At 51.3% G+C, this 22,441-nt stretch overlaps 1 protein-coding gene across 6 annotated transcripts; it reads left to right on the top strand.

The window, feature by feature from the left end:
- The first annotated feature begins 2,104 nt into the window (after window positions 1–2,104).
- St6galnac6 (ST6 N-acetylgalactosaminide alpha-2,6-sialyltransferase 6) lies at window positions 2,105–21,989 on the top strand. 6 transcript variants are annotated; one of them, XM_087899724.1, is made up of 7 exons: window positions 8,945–9,067; window positions 9,980–10,034; window positions 11,228–11,318; window positions 13,791–13,964; window positions 16,464–16,870; window positions 19,751–19,858; window positions 20,524–21,989. In XM_087899724.1, exons 2-7 carry the CDS (start codon window positions 10,009–10,011, stop codon window positions 20,711–20,713), a joined length of 996 nt encoding a protein of 331 aa, XP_087755850.1. In that variant the 5' UTR covers window positions 8,945–9,067; window positions 9,980–10,008; the 3' UTR covers window positions 20,714–21,989. The 6 variants fall into 6 exon arrangements, with proteins under 6 accessions (XP_087755851.1, XP_087755853.1, XP_087755852.1 ...); XM_087899723.1 differs by having other exon boundaries at window positions 8,950–9,067; window positions 20,520–21,989; XM_087899727.1 differs by lacking the exon at window positions 16,464–16,870 and having other exon boundaries at window positions 8,921–9,067; window positions 20,524–20,662.
- The last annotated feature ends 452 nt before the right edge of the window (window positions 21,990–22,441 follow it).

Here is a 22,441-nt window from a genome sequence, read left to right as displayed (position 1 = left end):
CCAAGGCAGGGTTTCTCCGTAGCTCTGGAGCCTGTCCTGAAACTACCTCTTGTAGACCATTCTGGCCTTGAACTCACAGAGATCCACCTGCCTCTGCCTCCTGAGTGTTGGGATTAAAGGCATGCACCACCACCGCCCGACTTGAAATTCTTTTTTTTTTAATATTTATTTATTGTGTATACAATATTATGTCTACATATATGCCAGCAGGCCAGAAGAGGGCACCAGACCTCATGACAGATAGTTGCTGAGAATTGAACTCAGGACCTTTGGAAGAGCAGGCAATGCTCTTAACCACTGAGCCATCTTTCTAGCCCTGAAATTCTTTATAGGGTTAGGTTTTGGTTGTTAACAAGGAACCTTTCACTTAAGTATTGTATGGGCGCCCACAAATGACAGAGCCCGTCATGCTAAGGACTCTGGTGGCCTAGCCCTCTCTCCCTCCTCCCCATTTTCTCAGCACTGACTGGAGTTTTGGCACCTGGCTCACAGCACTGCCCTTGTCCCCTGTGTATCCTGTGCCAGGTGGCCTAGAAGCCTTCTCATAAGTAGGAGGGGGGAAGGGAGATGATCTCTGGGCTGGGCACTTCTGCAGGCCTGGCAGTGCTGATGGGCTGTGAGTAGGAATGGGGCAGGGGTAAGTAGTGGGTGAGATGGAGGGCCCTCGCAGCCGGCCTGGCTCCACGACTCACTCTCTGATCTATGGCTCTGGTTGATTAGTGTAGGGCCCCGTCTATCCTTGCTCCTTGGAGTGCATATTGAGGATGGTTTCTGGCCAGCCAGCTAGCATCCTGTTTGCTCCTGTGCTCCCTCTGCCCTAGCCTGGTGATTAACTGAAGGGCATTGTTTCATCTTTGGTATGGTAATTTCCCACCTGCCTGGGAGGATATCCTAATGCAGCAGCCAGGTATATAGATTTTCCCCTAAATTGAATAAAGCGGCATTCGGCTGATCTCCTTTCAAATGACCCAGGTCTCTTGTGTGTTCTTTCAATCTCCAGGCCCTTGCCCGACTCGCGTAGGGTACAGTGGCGCACGAACTGTACCGAGAGGGTAACGCAGAATCGGATGTTACAGATTAGAACTTTTTGAGGTCCCAGTTTCCCCATCTATAAAGGTGATCAAGTAGTTCCTACCTCACAAGACTGCATGAGCTCAGAGATACTAGGCTGCTCCTGGGACTTAGAGCACATTCGGCACTTGGTGTGTGTGTAAGTCACCATTTAACACCCCCCACCCCCGAGTGGTCCTCTTCCATCCTGGTATAGCTAGTATCAATGCAAAAAATAAAGTTTTTAGCTGGGTGGTGGTGGCACCTGCCTTTAGTCCCAGTACTTGGAAGGAAGAGGCGGGCGGACTCAGAGTTCGAGGCCAGTCTGGTCTACAGAGTGAGTTCCAGGACAGGCTCCAGAGTTACACAGAGAAACCCTGTCTCGAAAAACCAAAGAAATTAAAAAAAAAATAATTTTTACCTTAATGGGAATAGTTAATTTTGGAGCCATTTTGAGTATCCGTGGCCCAGGACACAAATTTAGGTTACTCCGAATTCCATGTTCCAATGTGGAAGCCGTTTCATGAGGGTTCATAATTTCACAGTACAAAGAAAGACATAGATCAAGGCGAGTTTAAAATACATTGGTTGTGTGCACCAGAGAGGCAGCCACAGCAAGACGGGGGAAGCCTGCTATTGGCCCGAGATGTTATCTGATGGAGTTCTTAGCTTTAGAGTTGTAGAAGCTAGCAGTCTGCTAAGTTAATAACTTTCAACGGTTTTTATCTATTAGTTTCAGGATATTCTGACAAAGATAGGAAGCAATGGCTTTTTGAAGCTAAAGCTAGCTCAAGATAAAGCGATTTGGGGCCTGTGGACCGTCTCTGTAGGTACAGCTACTTTCAGTGCTCACAGTGGGTATGGGTTTCCACCCCAGCTGAAGTCTTCCAGCCTGTGCCCTCGCCCTGGATGTTCAGAACCAAAAGACATACCCCTCCCATCCGGATTTAGCTGTATTCCTGCTTGAGGGTTAGTCATGTTTTCTAACCACCAGGAAATGCTGGCCCAACCCTTGGGTTCAGCACACACAAGTGTTTCTTTTCTGGCCCTGCCTCTGGGTGAGGTGTTTACTATCAGCTTGATCCAATAGTCCATAGTCCCAGGAAACTGCTACTTCCTCCTGGCATACAGCGATGCCCTCTGACAGGTCCCGTTGGCACAGGGTCTACTGAAGGCTCTCCCGTGCTGAAAATGAAGAGCCCCCTCCTTGGTCACTGTTGGCCTGGTACCTGCTGGAAGGTGAGTAGGGGATGGGAGCCACGCGAAGCCTTGAGGTGTTGTGGGGGAGTCACTCGGGTTTACAGACCCTCTGAGCTCGTCCATCCATGTGTCCCTGCTCTTGGTTCCTTGCCTTTCAGAGAACTCATCAACTTCCATTTAAAGCCCAGAAAGGAAGAGAGGTGGGTCCCACAGCCTCTGGTGTCTTAGAGTTTCTTCTCAGGGACCTCTGGCTGGGGTATGAATTTCTCTGTGGTGTCTATTCCAGGGAGGAAAGGAACCCGATGCTTACCAGGAACAGTTGGGTACCTCTGTCCAGCCCCTGTCCATGGAAACCCCAGAACTCCAGCACCAGGCTCAGAGTTCTGCCTCTGTCTCCAGCCTCCTCCTTAGAGGTTGAAAGTTGGAGTCCCTAGTCCTGGCTTCCAGCTGAACTGAGCACAGATCTATCTGTGGAACTGAGGAAAAGACTCCAGAAAAATCCTAAGAGCACAAAGAAGTTTGCTGAAGGAAGGAATCAGGTGTAGCTTAGTGAATCAGGTGTACTGCTAGGTGCACCCGAGTTCTAACCCCAGCAGTGGTGGGGGGAACCATTTGATAGAGCGCAGGAAGTAGGGGTACCTGGTCATCACACATACACCTTCCCTGGGGAGAAAGGACTGAAGTGGAGTGAGCATCTCCGGAGATGAGGCAGGACTAGCCCGAGGCCTCATTCATCATCGTGGCTGGGCCAGTTTAGTTCTCCCAGGCTTGGGGCCTATGTGGGTCAGATGATATTAAATAGACAGGCCTAGACAAATGTCAGAACTTCCATGTCCCCACCTTCTGGAAAGTGGGTTCCTCTTAGTCACTCCCATGTTCCGGGGTCTTTTAGGGACTCAGTAAGGGGTGCTTAGAAAGGGCTTAATGCAGAGAAAAGCACCCCAAGAGGACCTTATGTCTTTCTTACTACTCCCCACTTTCTTTCTTTCCTTTTTCTGAAACAGGGTTTCCCTGTGTAGTCTACACTATACTGGAGCCAGCTCTGTAGACAAGATTAGCCTCAAATTCAGATCTGCCTGCCTCTGCCTCCCGAGGGCTGGCATTAAAGGTGTGTACCAACTCTTACCCACAGTATTAGTACCACAAAAGGGGATATTACTGTTCTTGGGGTCCAGGAAGGGAAGCCAGCCCTCCTGCAACATATCCAGAGATCTGACCTGCTTGAGTGGGGGTCCCTGGCTTTGCTCTGGTCTGGGTCTGGGTCAGGGCCGGGGTAGGGAGAGAGCTGTGATGGGGACGGGGTATTTCCATGTCGGGCACAGCCTTCGCCCCACTGATTGTCCTTCCTCATGAGAGCCACGTGCAGTCAAATTCATCAGCTGTTCGCCTGCCCTTCCTTTCTTTCTCCTCAAGCACACTCATGTGGTTTCCTTTCTGCCCTGCAGGGTGGGGTCAGGAGGCCTGCAGTGTGGGTGAGCACTAGAGGTAGAGATTCGAGAGTAGGGTTCCTGTGTCCTGCGTCCCTCTGGTTCAGCTGCCTGCTTCCTCACCGTGGCTGGAGGCTGGAGTTGATCCCGCGTGCGTGTCACACACACACACACACACACACACACACACACACACACAATTTTAAAATTAATCTATGAATTTAATGTGTTTGGGTGTTTTGCCTGTGTACACATCTGTGCACCATGCACACACATGGAGCCACCGGAGGTCAGAAGAGAGTCCTGCGCCTCCTGGAACTGGAGTTACAGATGGTTGTGAACCACCGTGTGGGTGCTGGGAATTGAACCCAGGTCCTCTGGAAGAGCAGCCAGTGCTCTTAACCACTGAGCCATCTCTCCAGTCCCATCACACTTGTTTCAGAAAGAAAAAGTTATTAACTTACCAAAGCAGACTTGGCAGCACATGGCTGCGATCCCAGTGCTTTGAAAGGAGGCAGGAGGATCAGAAACTGAAGCTCATCCTTGGCCACCTAGTGAATGCGAGCGCCAGTCACAACTTATTAAATGAATGCATTAAAACGATGACCTCACCCCTCCTCCTACCAACCCTTAGGGCAGAGGTTCTCAACCTGTGTGTCAAGAGTCCAGCGACCCTTTCTTTGGGGTTCCTAAGACCATGGGAGGAAAACACAAATATTTACATTATGATTGATAACCGTAGTAAAATTGCAGGTATGGAGTAGTAGCTTAAATAATTTTACGGTTGGGAGTCACAACACAAGGAACTGTGCTAAACGGCCGCAGTGTCAGGAAGGCTGAGAACCACTGAGCCAGGAAGTTGTCGCTTCAGTTCCTCGATTCTATCCCACACCTTTTGTGTGCTTTTACAAGCATGGTAATTGTATCAAAGTGGGAGGTAACAACAAAAAAAAAAAAGTAGGGGAAAAGAAAGGGAGGGTGGGATGTGGTTCACCTGGTAAAGTGCTGTGTAGAGCAAGCCCCAGGGACCAGCGCTTAGTCCTTACAACCCACACAAAAATCCCCGGATCCCTGAGGCTGTCTGGCCAGCCTCACACAAGGCAGAACAGTGCAGAGTTTCTCTCTGAGTCTCTCCTAGGCGCCTAACAAAAAGGCGTCTGCAGAGTGTGGAGGTCAGCCCCTGGCTCCACACTGACACCAACACGTGCACTCACGAGCAGAGACACACACAAGCTGCATGTGCAATTCAGTTTTAAACATTTTAAAGGCTTGGAACCGGAGAGACGGCTTATCAGTTGATAGCACTGGCTGCTCTTGCAGAGAGCCGGGTTCCTTTCCCAGCCTTGTGATGACTCAGCCACCTCTAACTCAGGGTCCAGGGGATCCAGTGCCTTCTGACAGCTGAGGGCACCAGCCATGCATATGGTGCACAAATATACATGCAGGCAAAGCACCCATACACTAAAGGAAATAAAATCTTAAAAGAAACAAAAACCACCTTTAAATTAAAAAAAAAATCTGGGCTGGACAGTGGTGGTGCACACCTTTAATTCCAGAACTAGGGAGGCAGAGACAGGTGGATTTCTGTGAGTTTGTGGCCAGCCTGGCTCCAAGGCTACACAGAGAAACTCTGTCTCGAAAAACCAAATAAATAAATACATAAATAAATAAAATAAAATAAATCTGGTATGGCTTAGCAGTTAAGAGCACTAACTGCTCTTTCAGAGAACCTAGGTTCAGCTCTCACCTGGCAGCTCATAACTATCTGTAACTTCAAATCCAAGGGATCCAATGTCCTCCTCTGGCCTCTGTGGGCACCAAGCACACAAGTGATACACAGACATACATGCAGGCAAAACACCCATATGTATAAAATAAAAAACTAAAACTAAAAAAAATATTATAAATTTTAATTTATTGTACGTGTGCATGCCTGCTTGTCTGTATGTAAATTGAGAGTATGCTGGTGCCCTCATAGGCCAGGAGAGGGCATCAGAACCCTTGGGATTTCCTGCCTTAGCTGATCCAGCAGCTGGGCCAACAGGCCTGTGCCATCACACTCATTCTGAAGGAAACTGGAGGTCTGAACCAACACTGGCTCCTGAGCCACGTTGAAACCTGTCGCCTCCTGCAGTTACTCTGAGATGAGTCCAGGGCATTCACAGGCGTGCTACCCTAAAGAACAAAACTATCTTGTTTTCTCTTTCTTCTTTTGCTACTTTTTTTGCTACATTTTATTTATTTATGGGGGGGGCACAGATTATGGGGGGGGCACAGAATGCTACAGTGCACATGTGGAGGCCAGAGGACAACATGCAAGAGCCGCATCTCTCCTCCTTCCATGAGGGTCCCAGGGATCAATCTCAGATCATCAGGCTTGGTGGCAATCGCTTTTACCTGCTGAGCCATCTCTCCAGCCCTGAACTTTGCTCTGAAATTGTGATATTCTGATTTTGTGATAGGCCAAGCTGTCTACGTCAAACTAGTAAATTATAATGCATGCGGATGCCACGAGCCTCTTGAACTCAATATCCACGGCTACTGTAATGTGTGCGCCTCCTCAGGGTTCTTAAAACTTTAATCAGTGATACGGCCAAAGGCTATCTCCTGCCCTTGGCAGTGCTGTGTAGGTTTCTTCTTTGTTTGTGCTCTACTTAGCGTTCTATTGCTGTGAAGAGAGACAGTGACCAAGGCAACTCTTACGTTTAATTGGGTGCTTGCTTACAGTTGCAGAACTTGATTCCATTTTCATCATGGCAGGGGCATGTGTGCCCGCAGTAGCTGAGAGCTGGCAGGTGTGGGGGCATGGAGAGGGGTGAGAGTTGGGGGGTGGGCAGGGGGGTAAGAAGGGGGGGGAAGGAGGGAAGGGAATGAAGGAAACAGATGTTCTGTTGCCCAGGCTGCCCTTGAATTTGATCTACTGTATCCACTCCCCTAGCCATGTGGGTAGCTTTGCTTCCCTTCCCACGTTTGTCCTTTTACCTCCTTAGGTCTCGATAAGATTCCCCGCACACCTGTAGGCTATTCACAGACCTTGCTGGGTGATATTCCGCAGGGCAAATGTTTCATAATATTACAAAAATACCTTGCCAGGCAGTGGTGTTACACACCTTGGGAGGCAGAGGGAGGTAGATCTGAGTTCAAGGACAGCCTGCTCTATGTAGTGAGTGAGTTCCAAGACAGCCAGGGCTACACAGACAAGTCCTGTCTCAAAACACCAGATCAAACCAAACAAAACCTTCCGCTCTCCCATTATTACCAGATATCTGGACTATTTCCACTTTTGTATTTAAACGGTGCTACTGTAAACATCACTGGGCACATCTACAGGGACTTCTAGGTACCCATGGTGTGAAATGGAAATTTTTACTATGTAGTTTTCCAAAGTGATTACACAACAAAGCTCTTCAAACTTGCTCTCTACACTTAGGTCCTGCAATATCTCAGCCACCCTCTCCCAGCAAGCCACCCTCTTAGCGCACTGTGGATGGGCAGGCTGTGTCTGTGTTTATTTAACCAGTCTCCTAACAGGCTCTTTAGGTGGCTTCTGCACATGCGTGTGTACATATGTGCATGTTCACACGTGTATGGAAGTCAAAGGTGAGTCTCCAATGTTGTTCTCTCATGGACCTGGAAGGCCCAGCTAGGACAAACCAGACAGAGGGATCTCCCTGTCTTCACACCCCCAGAGTAATCCCAGAGCTGGGACTACAGACACATGACCGCAACAGGCGGTGGTGGTGCACACCTTTAATCCCAGCCCTCGGAAGGAGAAGCAGGTAGATCCCTGTGAGTGTGAGGCCAGCCTGGTCTACAGAGCGAGTTCTAGGACAGCTAGGGCTACACAGTGAGACTCTGTCTTGAAAAACCAAAACCAAACCAAAACAGCAACAAAAGCAAACGCACAACATCGCGTCTGGCAACAAAAGCAAACGCACAACATCGCGTCTGGCAACAAAAGCAAACGCACAACATCGCGTCTGGCAACAAAAGCAAACGCACAACATCGCGTCTGGCAACAAAAGCAAACGCACAACATCGCGTCTGGCAACAAAAGCAAACGCACAACATCACGTCTGGCAACAAAAGCAAATGCACAACATCACGTCTGGCAACAAAAGCAAACGCACAACATCGCGTCTGGCTTACTTGGCCATCTTATCAGCCCTCGGTTGCTTTTTTGTTTGTTTGTTTTGGAGCCTGTCCTGGAACCAGCTCTTGTAGACCAGGCTGGCCTTGAACTCACAGAGATCCGCCTGCTGCTGCCTCCTGTGTTCTGCGATTAAAGGCGTGTGCCACCACCGTTTACCCCTTTTTTTTAATTTAAATTTTATTTTATGTGTGTGGGTGCTTTGCCTGCATATATGTCTGTGTACCACAAATAGGTGCAGTGTCCATGAAGGCCAGAACAGAGAGTCAGATTTCCTAGGACTGTGCTGGGAATGGACCCCAAATTCTCTAGAAGAGTAGCTAGTATTTTTTAAGTGCTGAGCCAACTCTCCAGTCCCGTGATGCTTCCTTTTAGCTGTATAAAATAATACAATGAGCCGGGCGGTGGTGGCACATGCCTTTAATTCCAGCACTTGGGAGGCAGAGGCAGGCAGATCTCTGTGAGTTCGAGGCCAGCCTGGTCTACAAGAGCTAGTTTCAGGACAGGCTCCAAAGCTACAGAGAAACCCTGTCTTGAAAAACCACCACCACCACCACCACCACCACCACCAACAACAACAACAACAACAACAACAACAACAACAACAACAATAATAATACAATGAATAGGTGGGTAGGATGAAGAGAGTTGAGCCAAGGTCACCCTGGCCAGCCTGGAACTCACTATGTCTACTAGGCTGGCCTCGAACTTCCAACAACCTTCTGCTCTCCTTCTGCCTTCTAAGTGCGGCTTAGAGGCCTGCACCACTAGGCTCAGCAGAAGCTACATTTTGAGACAGACTTTCCATTTTCCACCCGTATTGAATTAAAGTAATGTATCAGGTGCCCAGGGAGTTTCTACTGAATCTCAAGATGGAGGAGCCCAGGGAGTTATTGGCCAGAGTTCGAGTCCAGTGATCTCTGTGTCTCAGCGTCTCAGTCTCCCTATCTGAGGTCTTGGTTGGTGTTCACAGGGAGGGAGAGAAATCGGATGGGATGGGAGACTGTAGGAGAACATCCCTCCTCTCTGGTACCTCCCTGGGGCGGGGCCACCCACAGCCGGAGGCTCCGCCCTCCCGGCTGCCCCCCCCCCCGGTCTGTGAGCGTCGGCGCTAGGACCCCGCGAGCCGGAGCTGCGGCGGGGCCTGGGTAGCCGGAGCAGCGCGGACCCCGGTTCTCGGCTCCCGGCGCCATGTGAGGGGGTTCGGGGGCCGCGGGGGGCCTGGCGCTCCCCGGCGGAGGTGAGCGGGCGCTGCGCGGGGGCGGGCAGCGGGGCGGGGGCTTGTGCCTGCGCCGCGGGAATGGAGAGCCGCTGGGGAGGGGGGTCCCCGGGGCTCCCCGAGACCCACTTTCCTTGCTAACCGCGCCCCGAGATCTAAAGGCTCGCGGGGTTCACTGGGCCTCCCGCGTTGGAGATGGGGGACCTTGCCGCGGCCCCGCTCCCCTCCAACGGAGCAGGGGTCAGGGTGCCCGACCCCGGGTTGCAACAGCCGAAGAGGGGGCGCAGGACTGAGCCTCCCACGCGGCACTTGGGGGTACCCTGCTACCGGCACCCGGAGAAGCGAAGCCCCAGACCGAGCTCAGGGTGCGGCCCTCACCCGCAGCTCAGCGCTCAGCCTCCGCACGTCCAGCCTCGCGGCTGAGTACGAGCTCCGGGATGCCACCTCCCAGCGGGGCCAGCCGCCCCCCACCAGACCCGTCTGCTCCGTGCCGAGCTGGACGTCTGGCGCTCTCTGGGACTAGAACTAGAGGTGGACCCCTCGGGGAGGCCCTTTCTGGCACCGCCCTGTAAACAAACGCATCTAATAAGGTTCCCTCTGCCTGCTCCGGCGGCCTGCAAGGCACGTTACCGCCCTGATCCCTCAGTCTCCTCATCTGTGAAATGGGGAGCAAGAGCACCTACCAGCCGCGTTGCTAGGAGGATTCTGTAGGCGGACGATGGGGCATGTTCCGTAATATAGGGGTGGCCCCTGGCTTGGGGTCAAGGGGAGGAGGATTGTTTCTAGGACAGGCTGGTTCAGGGGCGGGCATTGAACCCTAAGGCTAAGGACATCTGATAGAGCACTTTCAAGCCTTGGGCGCCCTTGGTCACATCTGTGTGAATCCCTCCAGTCACCCGGGAGTTACCAGTTCTTATCATTCCCATTTCGCAGATGAGGAGACTGAGGCTCAGAGAGGTCACATGGCTTGCTCGAGGCCCCCCAGCCAGTAAGTGTGGACCCGACATTCGCACTGGCACCTGACATGATGTCCTGACTATGGCCTTCTCAGAGCAGGACCGTGACGGGGCTGACCAGGGGGACCGTGGTCCTGGCTGAGGGCACTGCTCAGGCAAAGGTGGGAAAGTGGGGCGTGGGCCCGGCACCTGGAGTGCTCCAGGTGTCTGGAGAAGGGGCATGCGCAGAACAGGGTAGAAAGACCGAGGTCTATCTGGGAGCTGCGGCCAGACCCGGGAGTGCTTTGAATGCTGGAGATGGCAGGGCTGATGGGGCGGCTCGAAAGATTCTGGGTTCTGCACGCCCGCCTGTCTTTTGCTCTAACGGTTTCAGTCCAAGGACAAGCCGCGCCTCCCTTCCGATGAGCCTCGGTTTCCTGGAGTGCCCGGTGGGGACCGATGGGAGTCTGGGGTCTCCCCGTGATTGGAGGTGCAGGGACTGCCCAAGAGAACCCCGAAGTCTGAGGAGAGCTGAGGGGGACGCCACGGGGTGGGGCCGGCTCGGCGATGGGAGGGGCCAGGCCTGGCCAATAAGGAGCGGGGTGAGTGTGTGGCGCTCTGGCCTGAGGATTCCAGCTATTCCTGGTGTGGGAGTAAACAGCTGCTAGGTCAGGGGGCGGAGATAGTGACGGGAACCGAGAGGCCCCCGGGGAGCTCTCTGAAGCGGGGATCCCCTCCGAGGATCCAGGCCGTTTTCTTCCTTTTTACACCATCATTAGTTTTGCCTGTTGGGCTGTAGCTGTCGGGAGTGGAGTGGATCCGAATACTTATGGCCTGCTTATAGGTGGGGAAAAGGAAGTGTAGGAGGGTTAGGCCCAGCTGTAGGGGAGAGGCACACGGCTGGGCCGGGGCAGGCAGGCCTGTGTAAGGCTGTAATTGTAGCCATCCCTCAGCTGAGACTTCTGAGAATCATCGCTGTGCCCTTGACCCCCAATATCACACTGACCAATGACTGAATTCATTGACTCATATCGTTCAGAGGTCTGTGAGGTGGCGCTTGGGGAGAATCGACGACCTAGGAAACCTGAACCATCCCAGCATGAAGTATGAGTGGGAACCAGGACAACATGGATGCAGCCCTGAGCCTTTAAGTTTGGGGCATGTAGGAGAGTTGTTGGGTAGAGACCTATGATCCAGCCGCATCTAGGGAGGGCCTCTGGCCATAACCCTTTCTGGTGGCTTGCAGGTGTGACCCCACCACCTTGCCCCCCGGGCCACCTGCAGGACGCTGGCCCCTACCCCTCAGCAGACGCCGGAGAGAGATGAGTAACAACAAAGTAAGTCCCCTTCATTTCTTATCCCGGTCTGAGCTGCTCACAACCTTCAGCTCTCCCCATCTGAGCTGCTGGCAGCCTTCAATGGAAGGCACCCCAACCCACACGGGAGGCCTGGGTTCAAACTCCACTTCAGCCACTGAGCCGTTGGTCTGGGAAGGTCTTGCTTCTTTTGGGGCCCAGTGTCCTCTCTGATGTCCTAAGCTTGACTCGTCTGTGGGAAATTACTGTGTGAAGGTGTCTGTGGATGCCGTGCAGAACGCAGGATAGGGAGGTGAGCAGGTGCCTCGGGAATGAATGGCCATGTTCAGAATCAGAGCACCTGAGTTCTCCATCATGTGCTTGTTCATGTTTCCTGAACGCCTGCTATGTGTTTGACACCCCCCATACCTTTTCTGGGCTCCATGGCAGAACGTGAGATTTGAAAGTGGGGCATGTGGTTGTAGCATTCTAAGTTTAGGAGAAAGATAACTCAGTCCTTGGACAGAGATTATTTAATACAGAGAATTATCAATGGCAACGGGGCACGGAGCAACAGGGAATGGAACTCTTAATCCCAGCACTCAGGAAGCCGAGGCAGGTGGATCTCTGTGAGTTCCAGGCCAGCCTGGTCTACAGAATGAATTCCAGTACAGCCTGGCCTAAATAGAGAGACCTGTCTCAAAGAACAAACAAACAAAAAGAAATGTGGGGATCTCTGACTTGCCGTGGTTAGACTTAGAAAAAAATTGTGTGTGTGTGTGACAGGGTCTTGTATATCCCAGGCTGGCCTCCCTGTGTCTAGGAATTCCTTCCTGTTCCTCCTGCCTCCACCTCCCCAGTGCTGGGACTTCAGGCTTGTTTATGTAATACTGAGAATCAAAACCACGGCTTAGGGCACGCTAGTTAAGCACTGTCAACTGACCCCCACTCCCAGCTGCCGGATGGGCTTTTGGGGATGCAAAAATGCACTCTGAAACTTGAGGTTTTGTTTGTTGTGCTACTGCTGGTGATACTGGGTGGGGCTGAGGCCTACAGCTTCCAAAGAGCTACTCCTGCTGAGAGGGACATTCTCTGCTGTGCATTGCTGCTGAGCTGGGACGTGGCTGAACTGACTGGCTGGATTAAATGCCTCTTCTTCCTTCTGATATTTCCTAGTTACAGTGGGTTGATCAGGGCGCAAGCTGATTGTTAGATCCAGGACCAGGTGTCAGCCCCAGCTGGAGACAGGGCTGTAGTCCGCTCACTACCTGGCCCTGCGAAGGGACAGATACTGGCTCCTGGGGGCTGCTGGTGGCTGAGTGCCCTGGAGGAGCTGAACTTTAAATAACTTGTGGTCCAGTAGGAACCAAAGGTCGTTAGGGGGCCTGCCCATCCTGCCTTTATTCTTAACAGCTCCCTCTACTGAGGCATCTTAAAATGCTTTGGCAAGGAAAAATACTTAAAAAGAGCCCACATCCATTTTCACCAGGCAGGCGGTATAGGTGAGCATAGGGTGAGAGGTGACGTGTTCCTTCATATTTATGATGGCTTGCTTCCAGGGTCTCCTGAGGAGACAGAAACCCAAGCGTGTGAGCACAAGTTCTTCATGTAGGATGGCTTAGTAATTGGATATCACCTTCACAACATATGTGGTTTATCATCTCTAGATAACTTATAATGCCTAACTTGGTGTGTGCAGCCAAACTGCTGGTGTAGGGCACCTGCTTGTCATCCTGGTCCTGAGGAGCTGGAGGCTGGAGGATCAGTAGAGCAAAGCCAGCCTTGGTTACATAGTGAATCTGAGGTGGCACTGACTATGTGAGGTGACTTCTGAAAGAAGGAAGGAAGGAAGGAAGGAAGGAAGGAAGGAAAGAAAAAAGAAAGAAAGAAAGAAAGAAAGAAAGAAAGAAAGAAAGAAAACAAGCAAGCTCTCAAAGTAGGGACTAATAACAAGATAGTTCAGTGCTGGTCCAGTCATTGTAGGCCTGACTACACTATTGGTTGTGGTTTGTTGAATCTGCGTTCCTGAAGGTGTGTGAGGCCAGCTGTACACTGACAGCTTATGGAGAGTTACTATCATTGGAAGATCTGGATCCTTTGGATGTCCCTCTCCCCACCTGTGTCATCCACATCTAGTTCAGGCCAGAAGCACATTTTTCCTGTACTCTGTAGCCCAGGCTAGCATCAAACCTGCAGCAACCCTCAAAGCACTGGGAAGTGTGCAACACCATGCTGGGCACTCTTCCTGGGCTCCTTCTGCAGGCCTCACCCAGGGGCCTGGGAACAAGGCTGCTGCAGCCTTGGTACTCAGAGCTACAGGTCTGGGTTGAAAGGATAGCAGTCTGCAAGCGACATGACTGGACTGGATAGTTCAGAGGTAAAGGAACTGTCTCAGCTGCATGAGTCCCTAGGTTTCCATCCCTAGGACTCGGGGTAGAGGGAATAAGAAGGAACGTGATTGGTGGAATGCCAGAAGGAAGTAGTACCCAAACTCATCTGGGCTTCCTTCTCCAGGAGCAACGGTCAGCAGTGTTTGTGGTCCTCTTTGCTCTCATCACCATCCTCATCCTCTACAGCTCCAACAGTGCCAACGAGGTCTTCCACTACGGCTCCCCGCGTGTGCGTCAGCCCTTCAACCTCAAGAAGTGGAGTTTCTCCAACGCCTACTTCCCTATCCTGGGAAACAAGGTAGAGCGGATTTTGTGGGGAGTTCCGTGACTGCTGATATGGCCCACCTCCCAACTCTTCTCTCCCGTATCCCTCAGCCTCCTAGAGAAGATGGATGAGGGTCATGAGTCAAGATCGTGGCCCTTTGCTTGGGGTGGGATCTTGGACAAGTGTTTGGCAATGAACCTCAGTTCCCATCAGGGTCCTGACTTTAGTGTTAAAACGTCTGTTGTTAGGTGGTGGTGGTGCACGCTTTTAATCGGGAGGTAGAGGCAGGTGGATCTCTGCAAATTTGAGGGTCGTCTCGTCTACAAAGTGAGTTCCAGGATAGCTGGGATGGTTACACAGAGAAACCCCGTCTTGGGAAAAAAAAAAGTTTATTGTCTTGGTCCAGTGTGATGGCTCATAGAGAAAGCGTTTGCTGCCAAGCCTGATGACCTGTGTTAGATCTATCTCTGGAATCCACACCAACACCTGCAAGGTGTCCTCTGACCTCCACACATGTGGCAGTGTGTTGTGGAATGCCACCCCCCCCCAACACACATGCATACACACACACGTTATCCTAAAAATTAAAAAGACAAAACTATATCTTCTGTTGTCTCTGGAGTCAGACTCCCAGTTTCGTGGATCCTTGGGGACACACCGTATAAGCTTGGGAGGAGACCCCTGAGGCTCTGGACAACACAGAGCAGAAACAATAATGGCTGCCCTTTCCGGAGTGCCAGCTGCCCAGTGCTATTATCTCCCTAGAAGTGATCAAGGCTCAGAGATGTGAATCACCTGGCTAAAACCATGCCTCATGGGAGGGAGAGATTTGTCCAGCCCCTGCTGAATTGCAACTAGATCCAAAGGTCAAGTGACTGGGGTCTAGTGGTGAGTTTCCAGCACTCATGCTCCATAGACCTGGTTCGTGAGCCATTTATGTCTTCCCTGAGTACCTCTCTTTGCCTTGGGGTGTCTGTGGAATTCATGTATTCAGACTCTCTTCCCTTGCTGATTTTCTTCAGAGCCTTGTGTATCCGGAGCAGGTCCCTGGGCTTTGGACGCACCCTCCCTGGAAGGGACCCATAGTTGGGGTTAAGGGGAATGGGAGAGGGCTGGAGAGATGGCTCAGAGGTTAAGAGCACTGGCTGCTCTTCCAAAGGTCCTGAGTTCAATTCCCAGCAACCACACAGTGGTTCACAACCATCTGTAATGAGGTCTGGTGCCCTCTTCTGGCCTGCAGACATACACGCAGACAGAATACTGTATACATAATGAATGAATAAATAAACATTTTTTTTTTAAAAAAAGAGGAATGGGATAGAGGGTGGGGAGAGAAAGGAACAGCTCGAGTGTGGGTGGCTTGAAGGGGAAAAGAGTCTGAGCCTGGCTTTTCACGTCTCCCGGCCTGCCGGTGGGAAGACTAGTTAGGGGAGACTAGTTAGGGAAGACTAGTTAGGGAAGACTAGTTAGGGGAGTGTGTATCTGGGTTGGAGCTTGTTGAAGGCTGTGGAAAATGGCCTGGTGTGTTTGAGGAGGCGTCCTTTTAGGGAGCCCGGCCCCACACAACTGAGTTCCAGCCAGCCTCTGTCTTCTGTCTCTCAAGTTCTTGTGCTTGCTCTTCCTATGGCCTGGAACATCTTTCCCTAAGTAGCAACATACTCTTCAGGTGTGATTCTGAAGACTGTTTTTTTTGTTTGTTTGCTTGCTTTTTTTTTAAAAAAAATATTTATTTATTTATTGTGTATACAATATTCTGTCTGCCTGCAGGCCAGAAGAGGGCACCAGACCTCATTACAGATGGTTGTGAGCCGCCACGTGGTTGCCGGGAATTGAACTCAGGACCTTTGGAAGAGCAGGCAGTGCTCTTAACCACTGAGCCATCTCTCCAGCCCTGTTTGCTTGCTTTTTGTTTTGTTTTTAGAAACAGGGTTTCTCTGTGTAGCCCTGGCTGTCCTGGAACTCGCTCTGTAGACCAGGCTGGCCTCGAACGCAGAAATCTGCCTACCTCTGCCTCCCGAGTGCTGGGATTAAAGGTGTGCGCCACGATGGCCTGGCTCGAAAGACTGTTCTAAAGATGCCTCCATCTCTCCGTTTCTGATCACCTCCTTCCACGTTTTTTCCTAGTGTGTATTTTGCACTCTGTCTCCCGAACTCTAAGTGTCTTACTTTTGTTGTTGTTGTTTTGTGTAAGCGTGTATTAATTATATAATAGGTTTCTTAGGAGATTTTCATGCATGTATATGATGTATTTGGGTCATCTTCCTTCTCTTCTCTCGGCTCTAAGCACTGCCCCAGCATCTCTAAACTGCTTGTGGAGACTCTGGGAGGGATGCTCGAGATGGCAAACATATTGAGGGAGAGGACCTGACTGTCTTTTGTTCCTCTGTCCCGAGCTGGTTTGGAACATCCACAGAACTAGGCTGAATGTGCTCTGAACCGTCACGAGGGTCCCCAGCTCCCGCAGGCCTGGCTGTTAAAGTACAGAACCCTGCGCAGAGCACCATTGATAGCGTCCCTCTCCTTGCCCCACAGACGCTGCCCTCCCGGTGCAACCAGTGCGTGATCATAACCAGCTCCAGCCACCTGCTGGGCACCAAACTGGGCCCTGAGATTGAGCGGGCCGAGTGTACCATCCGCATGAATGATGCTCCCACCACTGGCTACTCGGCCGACGTCGGCAACAAAACCACCTTCCGCATAGTGGCCCATTCCAGTGTGTTCCGTGTGCTGAGGAGGCCCCAGGAATTCGTCAACCGAACCCCTGAGACGGTGTTCATCTTCTGGGGCCCCCCCAAAAAGATGGAGAAGCCACAGGGCAGCCTCCTGCGAGTTATCCAGCGGGCGGGCCTTGCATTCCCTAACATGGAGGCCTACGCCGTCTCTCCCGCCCGCATGCAGCAGTTTGACGACCTCTTCCGGGGTGAGACGGGCAAGGACAGGTACCAGCCTCCCACCTGCCCGCTGCAGTCATCCCTGGCCTGATACTCCCAGCATGCACTATGTTGAGGGTGTGGCCACTTTGTGCCGTCCTCAGGGTCCCCCAGCTCTCCTCAGCTGTTAACTTGGGTCATCTTCACAGCATTCACTTTGGCCTCCCCCACCTGTCTGCCGCCACCCCCCACCCTTGCTTTTTCCCAGCATGCTGTACTCCAAGAGAGCAGGTGCTCCCAGGATGCTCTGTGCTGTTGCTGAGGTGTTTCTAGCATCTTTCTAGGTGGTACTCTCCATAGTGTGGCACCTAGAGTCTAGATTGTTCCCAGCATGCTTTGCTACAAGCACACAGGTGCTCCCAGCATGCTCTGTTCTAAGGAACTATCTTTCCCAACATGCTCTTCTCCAATTAATCTCCCTAGTAGAAACCTAGTCAGTCCCCTCCTATATAATAGAATATGGGCCATGTGTGATCTAAAGTATTACACTAGCTGTGTCAAAAAAAGCTAATGATAATAGCAGTGGGTGCATCTAACTTCAGTGTTATTTAAAGTAATATGCTTAACATACAGCTTCTATACATATTTTGGTAGATTTATACCTAGATTCATGTGTCTGAGCCTTTAGCCTGTGTGTATCTGTGCACCACTTGTGTACCTAGGGCCCGAGGAGGTCCTAAAAGGTGTGCTGTCTCCTGGAACTGAAGTTACAGGCTGCTGTGAGATACCATGTGGGTTCTGGGAACTGATCCCAGGTCCTCTGCAAGAGCAGTCAGTGCTCTTAACCACTGAGCCATCTTTCCAGTCCCCTTTGTATCTAATTATTTTTTAAAGATTTGTAGCTGTTAAAAGGGGGGCTCCTGCACAGCAGGGGTGCCCTCTCAGACCCCTGATTAGGCACAAACCACACCCAACCACCTGCTTTTACAGAGATCCTTTATCAAGCAGGGGAAGAAAAGTTAAAGTGGCTGGCAGCTTTAACAGCAGCAAATGACCTTGCAGGGGTCATTCTTACAGGAGAAGAAGGGGAGGTCTGTGTTAAAATGGGCTGGGGTCCCGCCTCTGGATAGAGAGGAGACAGATGGGTCACATGGGCAAATGTCAGGTTATCAAGGGGAATATTAATGACCATGTTAATTAGGTGAGCCAAAGGGGGCTTCTGATTGCTGGACCTTGGCGGTCAGCCTCAGGAGGAAGAAGTGGCCTTATAAGGGACTAGACCTTTATTTTTTGAGACAGGGTTTCTCTGTGTAGCCCTGGCTGTCCTGGAACTCACTTCGTGACCAGGCTGGCCTTGAACTCACAGAGAACCACCTGCCTCTGCCTCCCTAGTGCTGGGATTAAAGGTGTGCGCCACCACTGCCCAGCTTTTTTGTTGTTGTTAGATTCTCTCCCCCCCCCCCCCCCCCCCCCCCCCCCCCCCGCGCCAATAGGTATCATTTGGTAGAGTTTGCTGGTAAAACTGTCTGGGCCTGTAGAGCCTCTCTTTGTAGAAGATGTTTGGTTTTTTTAGTTTTAATTCTAGGGGTGGAACTTAGGGCCCAAATCTTGCTGAACACACATTCTCTTACTAAAGCTGCATCCCCAGCCCCGGAGTTATTGAATTCATTTTCTTTAATATTACATTTTTTAAAAAAATTATTTATTTATTATGTATACAATATTCTGTCTGTGTATATGCCTGCAGGCCAGAAGAGGGCACCAGACGTCATTACAGATGGTTGTGAGCCACTGTGTGGTTGCCGGGAATTGAACTCAGGACCTTTGAAAGAGCAGGCAATGCTCTTAACCACTGAGCCAGCCCCCTCTTTAATATTATATTATAGAATGTTTGGGCAATCTCTTTCATCTTGGGGAGTTGTCCCATTTCATGTAAGGTGTGAGACTTGTATCTGTAGCTGTTTGTGGATTCTCCTTAGCATCCCTAAGGAAGAGGGGCCATTTTTTTTTTATTCCAGTCTTTGGCAGCTTGTGCTGTGTGCCCTCTTTTTTTTTTGTTGTTGTTTTGTTTTGTTTTTGTTACACTTGTTACTGCTGTGCTTTTCTTTAAAAAGCATAATGTTTCAAAGAACTGCTTTCTACCAAATACATAAAAAACATTTTCGACTTAAGTTGTAATTAGGGCTGGAGAGATGATTCAGTGGTTACGAGCACCTGCATTCTTCCAGAGGACCTGAGTTTGGGTCCCAGCACCTGCATCAGGACCCTAGAGCTCTAGTTCCAGGTGATCTTCTGTCCTCTGCTGGTCCCCAAGAGCCCTGCATTCATGGTATATGAACACAGGGTGGATCTTTGTGAGTTTGAGGCCAGCCAGGGCTATACAGAGAGAACCTTGACTCCAAACAAACAAAACAGTGTGTGTGTGTGTGTGTGTGTGTGTGTGTGTGTGTGTGTGTGAGTGTGTATGTATGATGTAATCAACTTCAAAACACTGAATGAATGATATGAATGACATAGTCTGTATTCTGATTTTCATGCTACCTTAGGACACATATCAACTGCTTACTAAGCCACATGTAGCTGGTGGCTGCTGTAGCCCCAGGGTACAAGTCCATACCTTTATACCTTGCTCTGTGGTCACCTCAGCATCATTTTCTCTGCTAGTGTCCCCATTTTGGTCCCAGCGGAGACAAAGCTGCCTGCTAGCATGCTTTATGGTCACGGTTACTCCCAGTCTGCCCTGTTTAATTAGCCTCTTGAGTTCATGCTGTTTCCATTGCACCCTTCCCCTTCGGCAGCCTTAGTACTCCCACAGTGGGTGATACACAAGTGTCTGGATAGACAGTAGGTAAAGCGTCTGGGAACCTCCAGGGGGGTTGACTGTTTCTACTTGCTTGCTTCCCATCCCTGCCTGCATGTCCCTTCATTGAGACTCTTCTCTGCCCCCAGGGAAAAATCCCATTCCTGGTTGAGCACGGGCTTTTTTACCATGGTGATTGCAGTGGAGTTGTGTGACCATGTGCACGTGTACGGCATGGTCCCTCCCGACTACTGCAGGTGAGCTCCCCTGGTCAGTACCCCTGAGAACCACACCCAGTTACTGATGGCAAGGTAGAGCTGGGAGGTCTGGAGTCATTGCTGAGGCTCTGTCTTGAGGGCCTCTGTTGGATAAATTCCTGCTGTTCTGTAGAGATGGGCTCCTTGGAGCTGCCCCAGGGGCTTCCACCGAGTTTGGGGTTTGTTGTACTGACTATATGAAAATTCCACGGAGTGCTAGCCACATCTTAATGAGTGCCAACCAAGCACCAAGCATCATTTCTTCACACACTGCCAGGACACTGTCCTCCCCATTTTACGAGTGCAAATCAAGGAAGGTGTTTAGTGAGGGGACCTAAGGTCTCAGAAACTGTAAGGGGTACCAGGCTTCTGAGACCCACAGTTCTTCACCATTGCCTCGCCCCCAGCCTCGCCCTCAGCCCCCACTGCTGCTCTGATGGGGAAAGAAAAATGGTCCATTTTGTTTAAAAGAAGCTTGATGGTGCCACAAATTTAATCCACCATATGCCCACTGTATAGATGGAAAAACTGAAGCTTGGGGAAGGACAGAGATTGACGTCACTGGGACTCTAGGATGGGTGAGGGGTGGAAGCAGAACGAAGCCCTTACAGGTGCCTGCCTTGTCCCCAATGCCCCTGACATCCCTGTCTACTGTACCCAGCCAGCGGCCCCGCGAGCAGCGCATGCCATACCACTACTATGAGCCCAAGGGGCCCGACGAGTGTGTCACCTACATCCAAAACGAGCACAGCCGGAAGGGCAATCACCACCGCTTCATCACCGAGAAGAGGGTCTTCTCATCCTGGGCCCAGCTCTACGGCATCACCTTCTCTCACCCCTCCTGGACCTAGCTAACCCACCCGTGCAGTCTCGGAGAGATGCAGGCAAAGTGGCTCTGGTTCAGCCATTTGGCCATGGCCATCTTCCAGCCAGTTTGGGCTGACTGGAGTATTTCCCAGCCAATCAAATCAGGGCTTTGATGAGGGTTTTTCCTCCAGCCAATCAGGGCTGGGGTTATCTCTTGGTCAATCAGGGATTTGGAATTCTGTATGGTTTAATCAGGTGTCAGGGGGTCTTTCTTGTCTAGTCAGGGTCTGAGCATAGTCAATCAGGGTATAGGGGTCCTGCTGAGTTAGTCTGAGGCTTAGGTCATGTCCTTTCCCGTAGACCTTGCATCAGAGCCCCAGGAATTGGCCCCATATCACCCCTTCCTTAGCTGGGACAAAGAGGTCCTCTCTCAAGGATCTGGGAACTTTGTGTTGCCCCACAGTTCTTTACTCAAAGATACTATATGGGGTAGGAGCTGTCTGGAGGCCAGGCCAGAGACGTTGTGGAGTTCTAGAAATGGTAGGGAGGGCTGAGAAGTAGGAGGCGGGTATCCAGGTCCTGGCTTCTTCCTGAGTGACCTTGGACAAGCCCTCCTCTCTCTGGCACGCTATGATGACATGATGACATCACACTCCTGTGTGCAGACAGAGACCCTTACTCTACAGTAAACTCAAGTGAAATTCCTCCAGCTGTCGTCGTCACTGGGGGACTCAGCTCCCTGGGGATGGGAGCCTGGGGTGCCCTTCCCCACCTCCTAGAGACTTCAGGGTATTTTTGTGTAAATACCCTTATAGTTGAGGAACTCTGAGGAAGTGGGGCAAACATGCACCTGTTTTCTTAGCCCCTCTCAGTCCAGCTGCCATTAGCCTGGCTCTCGAAAGGCCAGGCGTCTCTTCCTGCCTTGCAGCAGGTGAGTGTTCCCTCTGCCCAAAGAGCCTTTGGGATGGAGACGGGATCTCCCAGCCACACCAGGGCAGCCCTTTGTTTAGAGATGCTGAGGGCTTTGGGGAGAAGTGCCCCCAAGTTTGGAATGGGAATAGAGAGAGACAGGAGCTGGTTACCTGGGTTCTGTCCCCTGCTCAAGCACTTTACTAAGGTTGGGCCTGGGTGGGGTGTATTTAAGGCCACTCTCACACAGCCTGCAAGGGAAGGCCCTCCAGCGGAGGCTGTGGAGTGTCTGTGTGCGAGGCTGGGGGCTGGCCAGCTCCGAGTCCTTGTATACTGAGATAATGGGGGATCAGTGACAGCCCCAGAGATCTGGTTTTGTAACGATTTATACAGAAATAAACACACCTAAGCCCCAGCTCGGTGTTCTGTGTCTTGAGTCTGCATTTTCACTTGTGTCCTCTCTCCCAGCTGGGAATATGCTAAGGACCAACCTGTAGCCTTTGGGTTAGGAGCTCCCTTGACCAGTGTCAAACTTAGATTCCAGCTGCCTGGGGAGTCTTGGGTCTAGACACGATAGAGCTGATGTTGGGCAAGGCATTTTGTGTCTGGAGTGCCAGTGGTTAAATACTGCTGGCCAGGAGCTCAGGTTCAGGAGAGGGAGGAGCGCCACGAGCTCTTGGAAGAATTCTGAGGAGGGAAGTTGAAGCCTCAGAGAAGAGCTGAAGAGGAGGGAGAGGGGCCTGGAGGCAGGAAAATGTCCTTCTGGGTAGAATGAGCTTGGCAGATGGTAAACATGGCTGCCAGCCTCTGAGTGTAAGGGCTGTTTACTCCAGACAGGCAGGAGGTGAAGGGTCCCTGACTCCAGAG

This window comes from Myodes glareolus, chromosome 21 (assembly GCF_982192425.1).
Source record: "Myodes glareolus chromosome 21, mMyoGla1.1, whole genome shotgun sequence".
NCBI lineage: Eukaryota > Metazoa > Chordata > Mammalia > Rodentia > Cricetidae > Myodes > Myodes glareolus.
This window is presented reverse-complemented; position numbering and strand designations above follow the sequence as displayed.

Bases quoted from the DNA above. Each gene is read 5' to 3' on its own strand.
- St6galnac6 (XM_087899728.1), top strand. From the start codon at position 10,990: ATGACTGAATTCATTGACTCATATCGTTCAGAGGTCTGTGAGGTGGCG. The intron at 11,319-13,790 runs GTAAGTCCCCTT...TTCCTTCTCCAG, and splicing joins GAGAGATGAGTAACAACAAA to GAGCAACGGTCAGCAGTGTT. The intron at 13,965-16,463 runs GTAGAGCGGATT...CTTGCCCCACAG, and splicing joins TCCCTATCCTGGGAAACAAG to ACGCTGCCCTCCCGGTGCAA.